Source organism: Petaurus breviceps, unplaced genomic scaffold, assembly GCF_028583685.1.
Source record: "Petaurus breviceps papuanus isolate PSGF00001 unplaced genomic scaffold, PetGlider_PUasm1.0 90865, whole genome shotgun sequence".
NCBI lineage: Eukaryota > Metazoa > Chordata > Mammalia > Diprotodontia > Petauridae > Petaurus > Petaurus breviceps.
The window spans coordinates 6,790,772-6,808,548 of record NW_027187367.1 but is presented as its reverse complement, the minus strand read 5'-3'; the positions used below and the strand labels follow the sequence as shown (position 1 = coordinate 6,808,548).

At 46.4% G+C, this 17,777-nt stretch overlaps 3 protein-coding genes across 12 annotated transcripts in view; 2 read left to right on the top strand and 1 right to left on the bottom strand.

Moving 5' to 3' along the window:
* The window catches only part of TAPBP (TAP binding protein), a 240,209-nt gene that overhangs the window by 108,224 nt on the left and 114,208 nt on the right, over positions 1 to 17,777 (top strand). The window lies entirely within an intron of this gene.
* Positions 1 to 17,777, top strand: part of CUTA (cutA divalent cation tolerance homolog) — a 146,675-nt gene that overhangs the window by 108,218 nt on the left and 20,680 nt on the right. The gene's annotated exons all lie outside the window — the stretch shown is intronic.
* SYNGAP1 (synaptic Ras GTPase activating protein 1) overlaps positions 716 to 17,777 on the bottom strand; it is a 32,674-nt gene continuing 15,612 nt past the window's right edge. For 5 of the 10 annotated variants that reach the window (XM_069073452.1, XM_069073446.1, XM_069073447.1 and 2 more), the window contains 12 exons: positions 15,679 to 16,308; positions 15,337 to 15,481; positions 14,952 to 15,096; positions 13,283 to 13,519; positions 12,905 to 13,106; positions 12,487 to 12,665; positions 11,951 to 11,992; positions 10,485 to 11,556; positions 10,053 to 10,226; positions 7,505 to 7,716; positions 6,193 to 6,283; positions 716 to 1,516 (listed from right to left, as the gene is read on the bottom strand). In XM_069073452.1, coding sequence (XP_068929553.1) covers positions 1,370 to 1,516; positions 6,193 to 6,283; positions 7,505 to 7,716; positions 10,053 to 10,226; positions 10,485 to 11,556; positions 11,951 to 11,992; positions 12,487 to 12,665; positions 12,905 to 13,106; positions 13,283 to 13,519; positions 14,952 to 15,096; positions 15,337 to 15,481; positions 15,679 to 16,308 — 3,276 coding nt within the window. In that variant the 3' untranslated portion in view covers positions 716 to 1,369. Of the gene's footprint in view, positions 1,517 to 6,192; positions 6,297 to 7,504; positions 7,717 to 10,052; positions 10,227 to 10,484; positions 11,557 to 11,950; positions 11,993 to 12,486; positions 12,666 to 12,904; positions 13,107 to 13,282; positions 13,520 to 14,951; positions 15,097 to 15,336; positions 15,482 to 15,678; positions 16,309 to 17,777 lie in introns of all 10 variants that reach the window. The other 5 variants (XM_069073443.1, XM_069073448.1, XM_069073444.1 and 2 more) reach the window with 5 other exon arrangements.

Genomic DNA, 17,777 nt, shown 5'->3' with positions numbered 1-17,777 from the left:
GCACAGGGGATAAAATTTCACATATTTACAACTTCTATATACTATAAATTCGGCCCCGGCTGGGTATGTGAGGAGAGTGGAATTGTGGGAGAACTGTCCATACAAAAGAATAATATGGGTAGATGGGGTAGGGCAGTAGGGCAAGGGCCCCAATACCAAACAAAAGAAGAAAAGAGCAAGGCAGGGAGAGGGGATGGCAGTTAGGGGAAGGGGATACCAAAGAGGGGGTTCCCTCCTTCCCCAAAACTCATCCATCCTACTTTTCCCATCCCACCAAAGAGCTATGTACAGAGAGAAACACCGAAAAATTGTGGAGCTGGCGGTAAGAGAATGGGAGAGGGGGAAGTGGGGAGGGGAAGAGGGAAGCCCAGCCCTGTCCCACCTCCCAAGGGGACAGAGACACGGAAGGGGGCCCCCTATGCCACCCCACCCTCGGGGGAGAGAGACATGGCTTTTCCTAGATTAAGTTCCCCCCTCCCCCTGGGAGTAGAGACCAAGGGGAGGGAGAGAGAGCAGGAGGGAGGGAGCAGGAGAAAATTAGGGGAGGCAGATAAATTGGTGTCCCCGTAAACACACACCACCCTCGTAAACCCCAACCTCTCCCTGTTGCCTCATTTCTCCCACCCACCCACCCAACACACCAGGGGAGGCTGGGGCATAAGACCCCTCACCCCGCTCTGGGACCAGCCAAGAGCAGATCAGGTGTGGGAGGAAGGGGAGAAGACTCCCATCCCCCCTGCCCAACCCCTCCTTCCCTGCCCCTAGTGGCCCCCTCCTCCCCATCTAGGGTTAAGGTGGGAGGGAGTGAGTTTAAGAAGAATGGTGGAAGGAGAAGGAGTTTGTGCGTGCTGAGCCCCCCCAGGCGCTCCTGAGAAATCAAAGGGGAGTAGGGCCCCCATCTGGGGACCCCTCCCCATAACAAGGGGGGCAGGGGAGGCCAAAATGGGGGGACGGGAGAGTTAGATTGTCGGCTCTGGTTACAGCTAAAAAATCACCCTGAAGTTGAGAGTTTGGAGGTGTCACACCCCCCAAGATGGGAGTGGGAACTGTCCCCCGGTGCTCAGGGGAGTGGGAATGAGGCAGAAGATGGGGATAGCACCCCAGAGTGGAAGGGAGATGTATGAGAGGCGAGGGCCCTCAAAGGAGAGCCCTGGGGAGACATACAGGAGGCATTGCCCCAGCAGAAAGGGAAATAGAGTTTGAGGGTCCCCAGGCCCCTCCCCAGAAGAATGATGGGTAGGGGTGGGAGTCATTCCCACAGAGAAGTCAGTCCCTTGGTCCCTCGGCGACATCTGGTCTCTGGCAGGAGGTGGTCCAGGGTTGGAGATGGTAGTGGTAGGGTTGAGAGATGTCAATGAGGCTGGGTGGACTAGTGGTCCGTGGTGTTTCGGAACTCGCCGTTCTCTGTGATCTGCAGCCGGGGCGGGGGTGGTGGGGGTGGGGGAGCCAGGCCATTCCAGGGGGGAGCCAGCGTCACACGCGGGTTTGCTGGACCCAGGGTGGGAAGCTGCCTCTCCTGCAAGACACCAAAGAGGGAGAGCGCGGACTTATTGAGACGCTTCAAGGGGTCCTCATTTCTGTCCCCACCAACCAATCTTCCCCAACAGCCATGACTTCCACCCCAACCCCAGGACTCACCCTCTTGTTCCTCCCTCAGCCCTCCCCACAGATCTCATTTCTCACCTTCGTCAAAGAAGTTGCATCCTCTGGGGGGAGGGGAGGGTAGAGATGGGAGAGGAAGGTATTATCCTTTCCTCCAGACCCACACTCCCTTGTATAGGTTGAGGGCACTTAAACCAGGGAGTCAAACCAAGAAACTAGCTAAGAGGAATAAAGGACCCTATATAATCTAGACAGAAGGCACAGAGTGGCCTATAGAACACTCAATTTAGAGACCAGACAAAACTGAATTCAAATCCTACCTCAGAAACTTACTGTGTGATACTGGGCAAGTTATTTAATATCTAGGTCTGTCTCAGTTTCCTTATTTGTAAAATAGGAATAATAATAGCACCTACCTCCCAAGGTGGTTGTGAGAATTAAATAAGATATTTGTGAAGTCCCTTTGCAAGTCTTAAAGTACCATATAAATGCTAGCTATTTCCTAATCCTACCTGCTCCCCACAACTAACCTAACCTCCTCTATCCTCACTCGAATACTCCTCATATCTTTGCCTGAATACACTCTGAACTATGGTAGGAATTTTCTAGGGAACAGTATTGGGGGGAAGCTATACAAAAAAATCTCATTAATCTGGACCCCCACCGGTTTAGAATTTGTGACATGAACAAAGAATGAACTGAAGTTTACTTTTTTCCAAAAAGAAAGGATGTACTAAGCAAATTAATGGCAGAAGTGAGCCTGCAGGGGAGATATTTAACCTATATAAAAGAAAAAACTTTTCTTTCCTGTGTATTCATTAAATCAGGTTTCCTAAGGGCCTCAATTAGGAAACACTGTTAGCTTAGTTTGTTATTGTATGTATTTTAAAATAATAACTCCAGTTCTTTTAAATACTCTATCACTCATAGATGTCTTTTATTTAAGATCAGCCTTACACCAAATATAATATATTCCAAATTAGGGAGGACTGTGTGAAGCGAGGGTTTGAGGAAGGAGTACAGTCCTATTGAGAGGAAGTGTTATTAAAATTAACAGGAAAGAGCAGCTGTCTCCCCCTTATTCTTACATCAGAAATGACTAGGGGTTGGGGCAGTAACTCCTTCCTCTCCAATATCTGTAGTTCCAGAAACCTGAATAAGCCTCACCTTTTTTTCAAGCCCATCTTTCCTTATGTTATTCTGCTTTGCCTTAAAATCAAAGAGGTATAGAAGCTGGACATGTGATTTCACTGGTATAGGGAACTACTAAGTGAAGAACCTCTCCTTAGCTCACTAAGAGGTCAAATGATTTGTCCAGGGTCAAAGACAGTCAGTTGGGTGTCAGGCAGGACTTGAACCCAGGCCTTCCTGGCTTTATGGCCTGCTCTCTAACTATACTCTCACAGTCAAAGAGGGGCACCTAACTCCCAGATAGTCTTGCTCTTATCCTCCTGCTTCTATTTCTTTTGTTGGAAAGGAATGAAAGAGCTGTCTAAAATTATTCCTCTTAGGCTCTTCCCTTAATGGAAGCACAAAACTATTCACTTTTAATGGAACCCCAAATAATCCAAACACTGTGATCCAAACTAAATCTCAAATTATTTATGGTTGGCTTTGGAAAGTAAAATTTGAAATAGGAAATTTATCTGACTACTTCCTGAGGAATCACAAAATTGAAGTGAAGGTATAATTTATCACTCCTTCCTCTCCCTAGGAACAAATAGCTCACCTCTCAAAAGGGCACCAATCCCTCATCCTAAACTAAGTTGCCCTCTCTTTCAGCTGCAATGTGTCTAGCATGCATTTTTCATTTTTTGTATTTTTCTTGGAGAGCTGTCAGAAGAGAAGCGATAATAAAGTATTTTAGGGAATTCTGAGGGGCGGGGCAGGGAGGAAGAGAATTTAAAATCCCATCTTTCCTCTGGAAACAGCCTAGAGGGATGCCCCCTATTCACTTCCATATATCCAAATTTGGAAGGTAGATAAATTAGGTTATGGTTTGATTATCCATTTTATAAATCACCACAAGTTTCCTTTAAGTAGTGAGGTGGTAGTTTGCATTTTTGCATTTATTTATTAATAACCATACCTGTGAGAAAAGGTGAGCTGGCAGATAAAGTTAAAATAACAATATAAAAACCTCACTATCGCAGATCAGTAAGAAATTAAAATATCTTAATAATTGTCATGAGGCCAGAAGTTAACAGAATAGGTTCCCACTTATTTTCATAGAATCAAAGATTTAGAGCTGGAAAGACATCTTAGAACTAAGAGAACTTAAAAGTTCATTTAGTTCAACTCCCTCGTTTTATAGACGAAGAACCTGAAACCCAGAGAGAAGTGACTTGTCCAGAGTCACACAGGAAATTAAGCAGCAGAAATGGGATTTGAATCAGGTCCTCTAATTCCAGATCCATCATTCTTCAGTAGATTTTTAGGTGCAAGACCCATTTGTCTCTTACACAAAGTCCACAGTCTAAGAGGTGGTAGTAGGGCTACCAACCAGAAAAAGCAGGATGTAGTAGGCAAAAAGGGGAGGGAGTTTTTATGGTTTTCAGGTTTTATCTACCAGGCATCTCTTAAGTAGGAGTAAGACCCCTGGATCACACAGGGACATTTTTTCCTATCTACTCAGACAAGCCTATCACAGCACTCCAGTATCCATAAGTGATTTCACGTCTAGACATTTATCTGTATGTACAACACTTTCAAAGCAACTTTTAGCAATGTTCCCGTTGTTCCCTTCCCTCTCAAGTCCCATCCATTCCTTATTCTCTAGTTAGGGTAATGCTCTAGTATTATTTGAACTCTCCCTGATTTAACTCCTACTTCTAACACTCCACTTCCACTAAGAAATCGAGATATAAACCTCAGATGCCTTCCACCCCTCACATTGAAGAAAGGAAGGAAGAGGAAAAAGAGAGGAAGGGGAGGAAAGGAAAAAGTGAGGGAAATAGAGAGAAAAGGGTTTGAGAAAAGATACATAGAAAAGGTAAAGAGAGAAAATCCCTCCCCCCTTACACACCTACCTGCTGCATTCGACATGGCCCCTATGACGAAGGAACCGCTAACCCATCAGACCTAGCCTCTATAACATTCTCCCCTCCCCTAACTTCCCAAGCTTAGTATTTGCACTGGTGAAATGGGGGGTGACAGATGTCAATGGGGGAAGTAGGAGAGGAAAGGGGATTAGGTTCAGGGATAAGGTAGTGAGGGAAGGGCTACCTTTGTGTAGGAAAAGGGGATTCTCTCTAAGGTAGGCTGGTTTATGTATGGGAGGAGGGGAAGATTACTGAACATGTCAAGCAAGTCTCTGTGGGATGTGGTATTTCTATAAATGCTATTAGAGAATTATCTCTGGGGAAGTGTTTTGGAACATTGATTGGATGTCTGGATATATCAATGAGGAATCTGAAGGGAATCTTTTGTAGTATTATCTCAGGAGAGATGAGTATCATGGGGAAAGATTTCTGTGGATGTGAATGAATCTGAAGAGAAGGCATCTTCTCTGCGTGGAGGGCAGGTAATTGTGTATGCTATCTGAGTGAGAGGGGTCTCTTGGGAGTGGAGGGAAGTGGGCTTCATGACCAACCTGCTGTGGTCCGGAGTCACCTCCCCCTGTGTCCTCCGCCAGTAGCCAAAGCGGAACCAGGAGAATTACCTGATGAGGAGCTGCAGGGGGAGAGAGTGGGGTCATGGGGTCAGGGATTAGGAACCTGAAGTGTTGAACTTGGGGGGCAGTGGGATCAGGGGTCAGACTGAAGTCAAGTGGGTGGAAAGATATAAAGTCAAGGAGAATAAGATAGAGATGGGATGAAGTCAAAAGATCAAGATGAAGGTAGGTTCAGGAGACTAATGGGGAAACTTAGGTCAAGGATGTATAGTCCTGAATGCTAGCTGATGAGAAAAGGCTTAAAAATAAGGGCAGGGAAGGGGGTGGGGAGGTCAAAGAGTTAAGATAGTAGAATTAGCCTGTAATCAATGAGGACCAAAGGATGAAGGACCTGGGGTATATCAGTACATTCTCAGAGACTTTAGAAAAGGGGTATAATTATATTTAAGGACCACCTTAAGGGAAGCTGGGAGAGGATGCAGACATTAGTAGACAACAGGTAGTCAGGGAAATCATGAATCAGTAGCCAAGACAACAGAAGTTATGAGAGGGATTATTAATCCCACCAAGAACTCCTAACAGATTCTAGCATCCTTTGCTACATTTCCTTCTATCATAGGGAATTATAGCTTCTATAATCTTTTATCATAGAATAGCTCCTAGAAGGCAGAATTTTCCACCTCTCGTGGGGACAATAATATCAGGGGCCTGAAAGAAGGGTCTGGAATATAGAAAGGAATAGGAAAGACAGGAAGGATCAAAGTACTGACAGTGGATGAATGTTACTGGGAGTGACTGGGGCACAGACAATGGGATGAGAATGGGGTCACTGGAAGATTCACTAAAAGCACTGGGCACAGATGAAAGTGGAATGGCTAGAGATTGGGATGGGTTCACTGGTGCCACTGGGAGCACAGAGGACAGTGGGATGGATGGGGATGGGACACGGAGAAGATAAATGACATTGTAATTTCCACCTGAGCGTCGAGCAGCCTCTTCTTGGGCTCAGGCAGCGGTTCAGCCATGGCGGGGTGGTCCCGGCGCAGCTCCTCCTCCACCAGCATCAGCCTGAAGGGACGGGCTTCAGTGGGGTTAATGGGGGGCAGGGTGCTCAGATCCCACCCAAATAAGACTAACCCTCCTCCCTCAGAAACAGCTACTCCCTGCCCCAAATATCTATCCCCCTCAAGAACACTCAGAAACTATTTGCACAACCCTCTCCAGGAACTACAATTTTTGTAAACATTCTGCATCTCCTAGCAGTTCCCTATAATTTGAAATAATCAAAGACTGGATGACTATTCATCTGGGATGCCATAATACTCATATCAGGCAGAGTAAATTACTTCTTAGTTCCCTTTTAACTCTTGATATGCTATGAAACTATGACCCCTTGCATGTCCCTTCTGGTAACCACTTAACACTGCTGACTAACCACAATTCCCTCCAGTAGCCTTCCTCTAGCCCTATGGTTCCTCTATACTCACCCAAGATTCCTCCTTAGAAATGTAATGACAACTCTCCTCCCAGAAACCCCTTATACTAAAGGTAGCTTCACTTCCCCCTGCCCCAAACTCCCTGTCCTGAGGCATCTCTTCCCAACATCTCTATTACCACGACAGTCTACCCTATGATGTACCCTCCAATCTCTTCTGCCCCAGTTCCTACTACTTCTCCTCTAGTCTGGTGAGGGTTCCCAAAGGCAGTTCTGGGGTTCATAGGGTTATCTTTACTGAGGGGATCTTCTAGGGCAAGGTTTGTTGCCTCAGGCCTGAGAATACTTGTTGAGGATGAAAAGTCATTGAAATGTAGAAGTTCCTGTCTGAGAATGAACAGTCCACTACTATGCCCCAGAAATGGGAAAGGTGGGGTTTATGAGGTTTGAGAATCCTTGCTTAGGCTGAAAGAAGATAGTAATGACCAGATTTGGTTGAGGGTGTTATCATCTGAGGTCTGAGGTCCCTTCCCAGGATACAGGGAAGTGGAAGCAGTGGAGATTAACAGTGGGGAATTTTCTAACGATTCAGAGTTAAGTTCCAAAATACTATAGGGATTAGGGGTTGGGAAACATTTTTTTCCTGGGGGAATGTTTATCCCTAGAAAGGGATTTTCATTTATGTTTAGTAGTTTTCTCTTAGAAAAGAGAGGTAACATTTCTGGGTGTGAGAGGCATCTGTGCTTGGGACATCTGTGTCTTCTGGGATGAACATGACTGTCCTCTCAAGGGGCTAAGCTTGATTCTCTTCTTCACTCACACTGTCACCCCTCCCTTCCCAGGCCGCCCCTCACCTGCCAATGATGCTCTTGATCTGGGAGTCCTTCTCCACCTGCTGCTGCCTCAACCTCTTCTCACTCTGCTCCAGCCTTGCCTGATACTGCAGCAGAATCTTGCTAGTCTGTTCCTCCTGGGACAGCAACCTCCGTTCATACTCCTCCAGCTTCCGGTTGGACATGTGCAGTCGCTCCTTCAGCGAATGGATCTCCTCCTCGTACTCCTTCACCTGCCCGCCGGGCACACCACCCCGCACTGTGAGGGACAGCTCTGACCCTGACCCAAACATGGCCTCCTTTCCCCTCCCACTAAATCATTTAAACACTGTTGTACTACATATTGAAAAAAGTCCAAACCCACTGTCAACTAACCACACAAGGACCTTATTTCTTTACCTGCCTGCTGAGTACACACATGCCCCTCCTTTCTCCTGTCAGGGGGAAGATCCCAACCCACCCTGATGTCACACATCTAGGGAATGGAAATAGAAACCCAGTAATGCTCACACAGGTATACATACAGGAACATAAACATGTATACATATAGGAACATAAACATGTATACATACAAACACATATGTATACATACTCAGAGAAACAGAAATGTACCTTTACATATATCTGGAGTTTTAGAATCTTTCCATCTCATCTAAGCCCCTTTCCCAGGAAGTCAAAGACTATCCTCCCCCCCACCCCCATTTTTTCTAACATGACTCTCTGCCCTAGGCCCAGAATACATGGAAGATAGGAAAGGGTAGGCCTATGTTTGACTCTCTCGTCTGGGCTGTCTCTTTCCCTTGAGGTGTCATGAATTAGGAGTCCATTATTCCTCCATTCAAAGCACTATGTAGGGTCTTAAGCTAGGAAATGAAAAGTCTTCTCTATGTCAGTAATTACAATATTTCAAGTTTGGGGAGAACCCTGTCCATCTCCCTGCTTTCAGGTAGCTCACACCTAATCCAACACAGACTTTTCTCAATACTGAAAATCTTTTCTAAATATTCTCTCTCAAAGACGCCTTGTTCACTCCCCTCATATCAGTTCTCCTTAACATCTGGCTAAAATATTTTAGGTTACACTTTTACCTATTGACTTGTCTTTATTGAAAGGAGTTAGAATTATAAATTGCCCCCTTGGAGAAAAAGTCTTAGGGAAACCCTCCCTGATTAACTCCTGTTCTGTTTTTGTCCTCCATTCTGCATCAACCCACAATTTTCCTTCTAGTTAATCTGCTTTCCTAAGCCTCCTACATCCCCACTCCCAACCTCACTCTCCTGTGCTTGAAGTGGCCTTCTTCCTACAGGAGCCTTCCTGACTAGTCCTATCCAATCTTCAACAAAATCCTCAACACCCCTCAGCCCTTCTTTTTTTTTTTTTTAATATTTTTAAGTAACTTGCTCAAGGTTACACGGCCAGTTATTTCTGGGTGTGGTGCTGAGTGTCTGAGCCCAGGATTCGATCTCCAGGTTGTCCCAACACTGGAGCCGGTACTCTTACTCGCTGAGCCACCTGGCCGCCCCTAAGCAATTGGGGTTAAGTAACTTGCTCAAGGTTACACGGCCAGGTGTTTCTGGGTGGGTGCTAAGTGTCTGAGCCCGGGATTCGATCTCCAGGTCTTCTCAACACTAGAGCCGGTGCTCTTACTTGCTATGCTACCTGGCCGCCCCCCGTCAGCCCTTCTTTAAAAAGCATTTCTGTCATTTATTGTACATCACCTCCACTGTCCATATGTACTCCATAGTACAGAACAAGATAATTCAAATATATTATATATTAAGAATGCTTAAAAAAATTGAGAGGTGGGGGAAATTTTCCTTCCCTGAGCATAAATTACTGAAATTTTGAGCATGAGGCTTTAAATAAATCCAGGATTTAAAATTTTACTGTGGATAATTCACAAAATATATTACTTTCAAGATGAAAAAAACTTCAGAGTTGACCATATATTTCCAATTGTTTACACAGATCACAGATTTAAAGCTAAAAGAGATTCCAAGGGATAAGGAGTCTAACCTTCTAATTTTACAGATAAGGAAATTGAAGCTTAGGTAAAATAATTTGTCTGTTGTCACACAGCTAATAAAGGTCAGAAGTAGGATCCAAATGAACCCAGATCTACTTGACTTCAAGTCCAGTACTTTCTCTGCCACACTATTCTGCCTACATGTCCTTCCACATGGCTCCTCCTTTCATCCTTGGGCATCCCACAAAGGTAGGAGCTGGATCCCTTATTAGATTGGGAACTCCCTATGTTTTGGGACCATGTTTTACCATCAGAAAGAAACTTCCCAAGAATAATAATTGTATCTCTTTAGGCTTGGGAATATCCTGAAAGCAAAAGATTTAGCTTTACTTTATTCCTGAAACATCCAGTCCAGGACTTTATCTCCAGAGGTTACATATGCCCTTGTCCTGCCTAAAAGGGATGACAGGCCTCTGATGTGTATAATGGGGTCCAGGAAGACAGCTGCAGCTAAGAGAGTATATAACAAGAAATCCTAGTAGGAAGCTCAGGGAAGGGTCCACAGAGATAGAGAGAAGATCTGAGATGGGGGAGGAGGCGTACCCTATCCAGTCGGCTTTCATCCATGGACTTGGAGTACTCCTTCAGCTTGTACTCTTCACGTTCAATGTGTGCACTCTCGATGTCAGCTGACAAGTGAGGCATGTTGGAGACCCAGGCAACTGTCCGTTCTGAGGCTGGCATCGTGGGGTTCAGTGTGGATGGTGTCTGAGAGTGCTAGAGTGTGATAGGGAAAAAAACACAGGGAAAAGAATATGGGAGAAACAAGAACAGATACTGCAAAAGAAGCACATCTGGTTGGAAGTGAGATAATTAGATGGATAATTTCAAGCACAAACCCAGACTCTCCCAATCACCTACCCCTCTTCAAACCTAAACTCTCAGTTCCATCTCCCTGGTCTCAGTTTCTTCCTTCCCTCTTTCTCTCCTCCCATCCCCCAATTGACTCACCCAATCATCCTTTTGTCCTCTCACCTGTTTAGTGATGGAGGGCTTAAGCCCCCCACCCCCTCCTCCACCGCTGCTGCCCCCACTGCCCCCTCCTCCTCCCTCCTTGCTGAGGCTCTGTTGCCGGGGACGGGCAGGACCATAACTGGGCTCTGGTGACTGCAATAAGTTTCCACTAGATGGTCGGGGCTTCTGGGCAGCGCTGACTGTCAACTGCTGGGATTTGCCCCTCTGCAGTGGGGGTTGCTGTCCTCCTCCTCCTCCTCCAGAACCCCCTCCTCCAGGACCTGGAGGGGCTGGCCTCTGAGGGCCAATGGTGATCTGGGGTGGGGACAACATGTGCTGGAGGTTGTCCTGGAGTGAGAGCTGCCGTCGAGTGAAATCAGTGCCTGAAGGACCAAACTCATCACTGTAGCTGTGGCTATGCAGGATGGAGGCAGCAGGTGGCTTGGGAGCCCCAGAAGACAGATCCTCACTCTTGCTATAGCCATGGAAAGGAGCAAAGGTGTCCCCAGGGGGCTCCCCACCTCGGTGGTGGTGCTGGTGATGATGATGGTGGTGGTGATGAGAGGAGGGTGGAACATGGCCACCCCCTCCTCCATGGCCCCCTGGAGGGCCAGGACCATCAGCTGCCATGTGGAAGAGTGGGTTCTGGAAGGACAGTGGGATGCGCAACTGCTGAGCAGGGACACCATCGGTGGTGACACCCATCTGGCTCAGTCGAAGGCCAGCAGCTGTAATGGAGGAGCCACTGCCCTGTGAGAGGCGCCCAGCAGGTGCAGGCCGGAGCCCAAGGGCAGCAGTGAGGGAAGCCTGGCTGGAGTGCAGAAGATCTCCAACAGCAGCCAAGTTGGAAACACTGCTGCTATTGAGGCGACCACCTGGTCCATCACCCTGTAGGTCCAGCATTGATACACTTTTGTTGACACTTAGCATCTTCTGTTCTGGCTCAGTAATGTCTGAGCTACTTGTGCAGTAGGCTGGGGATGAGCGGGCCAAGGGTGGACGGCTCACGAAAAATAGGTCCTTACCCCCTCCTGGGGGTGGTGGTGGGGGTTTCTCCTTGGTTGGGGAGGGGAGGCGGGCCATGTCCATGGAACTGTAAAAAGACAGGGAGAAAGGCAGGGGAAAGATCAAGGCAGATGGTGAGTCCAGTGGTACTAGAAGGACACAGCCCAAAATGACCCAAGCAAGGATACTCATGGGGAGAAAAGGGGAGACCTAGGGAAAAGAAGTGGGGTTAGGGGAAGGGACACTGGGGAGAGGGGAATGAGGAACTAAAGGAAAGGACACTAGAAGGAGAGAAGTGGGGAGGAGATAGGGAAAATAAGGGCCTGGGGGAGGGGACAATGGGAAAAGAAGGAGGAGAGGGCAGAACTGAGGGAGAGGAAAAGGAGCTGAGGGGTAGATATGGAGGAGATGAGGGGGTTTCAGAAGGAAGGAAAGGAAAGAGGAAAGGAGAAGAGGGACAGGGGGAGGGGAGAGCCCCTCACCTGTTGAGGCCTCGAACCATGAAGGACTGAAGGTCGATGGAGCTGGAGAGAGATGGATAGAGGAATAGACATAGATGCAGAGAGGGAGAGAAGAATGAGTACAGATGCACAGAGGGAGAAAAAGGAATGACGGGATGGGCATGTATGGACAGAAGGAAAATGATGGGAGAAGGACAAGCACGGACGGACAGAGGGAAAGATAATCAGAAATAGACTGCTTACTCCTCCCTCCGGTTGGGGTTGATTCCCACCCCTGCCCCAGAACTCACAGTGTCTCACATTCTATGTTTTTGTCACTAAGGATTTCTACCTACAAAGTTCTCTGGATCATGAGTATCTTAGCCTTTATCTCTTTTTCTCTACCACACAAAGTGGCTCTGTCAAGTACAGAAATTTGGGATCCAGCAAAGGGGTTCCCTCTCTCCTGGTTATGCACATAGTCAGTACTTCAGGAAGGAGCTGGGGTAGAAGGAAAGAGTTCCTGATGGCGGGATCCCTAGAGGATAGAATGTAAACAAGAGGATCAAGGTTCTTACCTATTAAGGTCCCGCATCATGTAGCCCTGTAGCTCAGCAGATGGCCCACGAAGTACCATAGGCTTGGCCTGTAATCGCTCCCCTTGACGACTAGGCTGCCTTTGGATGTGAGGATTCCTCAGTGCTAAACTTATGTCATTCAAAAGGCGTGGCAGTGGGCCCAGCTTCAGGAGTGCCTCCTAAAATGATAATGGGGAGAAGTTAACAAGCTTTAAGAGTGTCTTTAGGGTTGGGAAGGAGTATTTATGACCTTCATAAACTTTGGCAGTACTTCATGGATCAAGACATGGCTATTGAGGGTAGGGGTGGGAGTAGGATTTAGAAGAAATCTATGCCTAAGAGTCAGGTAGTCTCTGGAGTTAAAGGGGTATCTGAGGTAGCAAATGTCTCTGGAAGGAACCTTGAGGAGGTCTCTCACCTTGCTCAGCTGTGGCAACACTTCCCAGAGCAAGGCATGCAGTGTGGAAAGCTCACGACCCAGGTCAATATATCCCTCAAAGCTGCTGCTATTGGTGAGTGTGTCCAGGTTGGAAATCTCATATAGGAACTGTTGCATGGATCCCCATTCTAGCTCCAGGAATTCATTCATAAATGCCAGATACTCCTCCTTTGAGCCAAACCTGACCAAAAAGCCAAGAGTTGGGGGTTTACACACACACATACTCATACAGCCCTGTGCTCTATCTCAGGAATTTTGTGGGTACAGAATCTGCCAGGATCTGGGTTTCCCCAATGGCTCCCTGATGGATCATGGTTTCTGTTCCCTTTCATGCCCTCCCCATGGAGTGTCCCTCACTTGGTAAAGTTGGCCAGGTTTTGTATGACCTTGGCGATGAGGGTAAGGGTACGTGATGTCTGCTCGTCGGGATACTCCTGCATGAGGCCAAAGAGGCTAGGGGACATGACAGCTGGGCACAGGAAGCGTAGGAAAAGTGAGGCGCTGATCAGCCTGTCAGCAATATCCTCTCGGCCTCGCTCCGCACATCGAAGTCGCCATGATGCAAAGACTTCCTTCAGCTCCCTCGGGAACACACTGGGGGAGGGGAGGGGAGACAGAGAGAGAAAGAGAGAGAGAGACCGGGACTGAGTCCCAGAGACCCCTCAGGTCCCAAGGAACATGCTGAGGGGAGAAGACAGAATTAAGGGGAAAGACAGGAGGAGAGACAGGGAGGGAAGGGAGAAAGAGGGAGGACAGGCTGCAGAAGAGAAAGAGATAGGGTGGGAGAAAGATGGAAGAAGAAAGAAATGGAAGTGAAAAGAAAAAGAGGTATAGAGAGGTAGAGTAGGGAAGAGAGAGACAGAAGAATATGTGAGATAAAGCTAGGGGAGAAAATGGGGAGGACAGAAACAGACATTGGGGGAGACAAGGATGGAATAGAGATGGGGAGTCACTTAATAAGATACAAGGTGCTTAGACACCCAACTCTTTTGGATTACAAGGAAATAGGGACAAGTAGTCTCAAAGCTTAATCTATAAAGCCCTGAAACAAGCCAGGGCTCATACCCTCCCTTACCTCCTATCCCATTCCATCAGTACCTCACACTCAACTTTTCTAAAACCATACTCATCATCTCTTAACTCAGCTGCTGCTTCTCTTGATGTCCCAATTTCTGTTAATGGCATAACCATTCTCCTAGTCACCTAAGCTTTAAACCCATAAATCTTTGATTCCCACCTATTCCCTATGAGCAGTCATGAAATCTCAATTATCATAACCTCTCTCGTATCTCTTCCTTCTTTTCCTTCACATTGACACCTCCTTAATTCAGATCCCTATGATCTTATGGATAGATTTTACAATAGCCTCTTAGTTGGCTCTTACCGCCTCATGTCTCCCCATCCCACCCAAACCTATGCACCAAAGACAGATTAATCCTACTAATGCAGTGTTTTGGTCATGCCTTTATCCTGCTCAAAATTCATCAGTATCTCCCCTTTACCTATTTAGTGAAGTTCAAACTCCTCTCCTGATAGTCAAGGCATTCCACATTCTGGTTCCAGCTGTAGCTTTCCTATCCCATCTTCCAGAACTCCTACGTGCTCCCTAACACTCCAGAGCCCAACAAGTTTACTTGCTACTTCCCAGACATACCCCTTTGCCTTCACTACTGCCATTCTCTCTGCCTGGAGTGATCACCCTATACTACAATCTCCACCTATGGAAATCCTACCCATTCTTCAAAACCCAGGCCAAATTCTACTTCCTTCATGAAACTTTTCTTAATCACCCTATCCAAGAAGTGGATTCTGAACTCCTAGATTACTTCCTTCGTGCCCACACACATAAGCACTTTTGCTGCTTTGTTTCATAAAGTTTTCTATGAATTGGGATATTTCTTTACTAAATTCTTGTGGGGCAGGTAGTATTTCTTATATAACTTTGTTTCCTTCATTTGCTCAATAAATATGTGTCATATTAATTTCTCCCCAACCCCCCGCCCCAGACCAGTGTCCCAAGTCTCACCAGTGGGAGTTGACCACCTTGCAGAGGGCCAACTCACAGCACATACGAAGGTTGGCCTGATGCTCAGCCAGACTGGATGCTGTGCACTTAATGGGGTCGACCTCACAGTTCTCCTCAGACTCATACAGAGCTCGGATGAACTCCCCTGTGAGACATACCACCAAAGGAAAGGTCATAATCTCCAAGTTGAGGATAGAGGAAAATGTCAAGGCTAGGTAGGTCAAGAAGTCAAATGGGTCAGGGGTTGGGGTCCTTGAGGATCTGAACTGAGAAAGATGATAATGAAAAGTTATGGTTGGGTTATTAGGGCTGTGAGAGACAAGGTTTAGGGTCTAGGACTAAGTAGGGATGTTGTGGGCTGGGGTTCTGGAGCTAAGTGCCATACCAATGGCATCCTTGAGGTATTTCTGCCCAATCAGTCTCAGATACTCTTCTATGGCTTTAGTAGCGAGTGTGTTCTCGCGGAATATGAGGTGCTCTCGCTCCAAGAACCGGTCCACCTCTGTCATGGCCATGTCAGAAAGGAAATCCTGAGTACCAAAAAAGTGCAAGGGTCAGTCTGAAGAAATGATACAACCTCCTACCCCTCACCCTAGCTCTGCAAAATGACATCTGTGAAGGCAAAAGCCTCCTTTTCCTTAGTACCGGCCTCTTCTCTTCTATCTCCTCACTTCCAGATGTCCTTAGAATTCCTCCCCTCCCCTCTCCACATCTGTCCAAGTCTTACCTTGGCCTTGCCTGTACTCTGCAGAATGTGCACCAGGGCACAGGCCACCTCTTCTTTGCCCTTAACACCTAGTGCAGGCTCTAGTACAGCACATAGCATTCGATAATGATTGGTGACATACTCAGCAAATTCCTTGTACAGCTCCATGGGTAGGATGCTCATCGTCTGATAGCGTGCTTTCAGTCGAACAGCAGGACAGCCTCCTTTGCCCTTGCCCCCTGAGCCACCTCCTGAACCCCCTCCCCCTCCAGAGCCACCTCCAGCACCCCCAGAGCCACCACTGCCTGCTGGCTGGCTGACAGGAAACCATTGCTCAGTGAAATGTCGGCCAGCCAAGCTGGCCACAGGCACGGACACCAGGCCCACATAGCCTGCTTTGTCCTTCTTGCGCTTTTTGTCCGAGTCACGGTAGAGGTGCAGCCGAAGTGAGCGCACAGCTGGCAGGTTGTTGAACTCAAAGTGTTCACCCCAGAAGACTGTATCACCAGCAGCTGCCCGAGGCTTGGAGGTGGTTCGAGCATATAACATGTCATCCAGGCAGAGTTCACAATAATACCGCTTCTTGGGGGGCAGTTCCCGGGCCTCTATGATCCACAGTTTCAACACATTGTCCACACGTCGGCTGTTGTCCTGGCATGACGGCAGAGAAATATGAGACAAAAGAAAAAGGGAATAAGAGGCAGAGATACCCAAAGAGAAAGAGGGTCAGGGAGAATGATAAAGACAGCAAGACAGATCACAAAGCTAGGAGCTAATATGCTAGATAGCAGAATAAGGATTTAGAAAGGTTGGGACAAACAGAACCTATGTGTATAACCAAAAAGAAAATTTAGTGGAGAAAAATATAAAGTCCTATATTTAGATTTTTAAAAATCAATTATATAAGTACAGGATAGAGGATATCTGATTCAATATCAATTCATGTTAAAAAACCAACCCCTGGAGTTTTAATTAGTCTTATTTCAATAAGAGTCATGATTATGATACAAGTACTAAAAAAACTAATATGATGTTAGACAAGTTTTCAAATTAAAGGAAGCACTGATCAAAACACTCCTAGAACATGTTCAATCTGGGTGATATCATTTACTAGAGCTTCCAGAGAAAGGTAGTGAAGAGTTGGGAAATAGTGTCACATGATAAAACAGTTGTGGAACTCAAGATATTTAACCTGGAGGAAAAAAAAGACTTAAGTTACAAACATTAAATTTTGGAGCTGGAAGAAACCTTAGAGATCATTTAGCCTAACTTCCTCATTTTACAGTTGAACAAACTGTGAGACCCAGAGAAATCTCATCCAAAGTCACAAGTTCTTGGTAGCAATAAGCCTGGGACCCACATATCCTAAAGTTCAGGCCAGTGTTCATTTGATTACACTGTGCAGCATGCTGTCTTCAAAAATCTGAAAGACTCATTCGAAAAAAAAGGAGTAGAATTATTCAGTTTGTTATTTCAAATGGCAGAACATGAACCAAAGTATGAAAGTTACAAGGACACAGATTTTATTTTTTTATTCAATGTAAGGGATGCAAGGATTTTTAAAAATAATTATAGCTGCCTTAAAATAAATGGGTTAATATCAAAAGTAAGGAACTAGGAGTAGCTAAGTGGCTCAGTGAATAAAGCACCGGCCCTGGAGTCAGAAGGATCTGAGTTCAAATCCGATCTCAGACACTTAACACAAAAAACTAGTGGTGTGACATTGGGCAAGTCACTTAACCCTAATTGCCTACCTTCCCCCTGACAAAAAAAAAAATAAGGAACTACCCACTACCAAGAGTGTTCAAGCAGAAGCTAGATGACCCACTTGATGTGGTACACAGAAAAGACCACTGGCTTTGGAGACAGGGGACTTGGGTTCAAATCCTATCTGTTATCTACTACCTGTTGTAATCATGTGACAAATCAGTTAATCACTTTGGGCCTCAGTTTCCTCATCTCTAAAATAAGGGTCTTCGGTTAATGAGCTTCTAAGATACCTTTCAGTTCTATATCTAAGGATTCCATATGATTCTATTTTTGTTGCATTAGGAGGGGAAGTTAAACTATAAGAACTACAGGAACTCTTTGAGTCCACAGTTGAGCAAAAGCTATAGGAC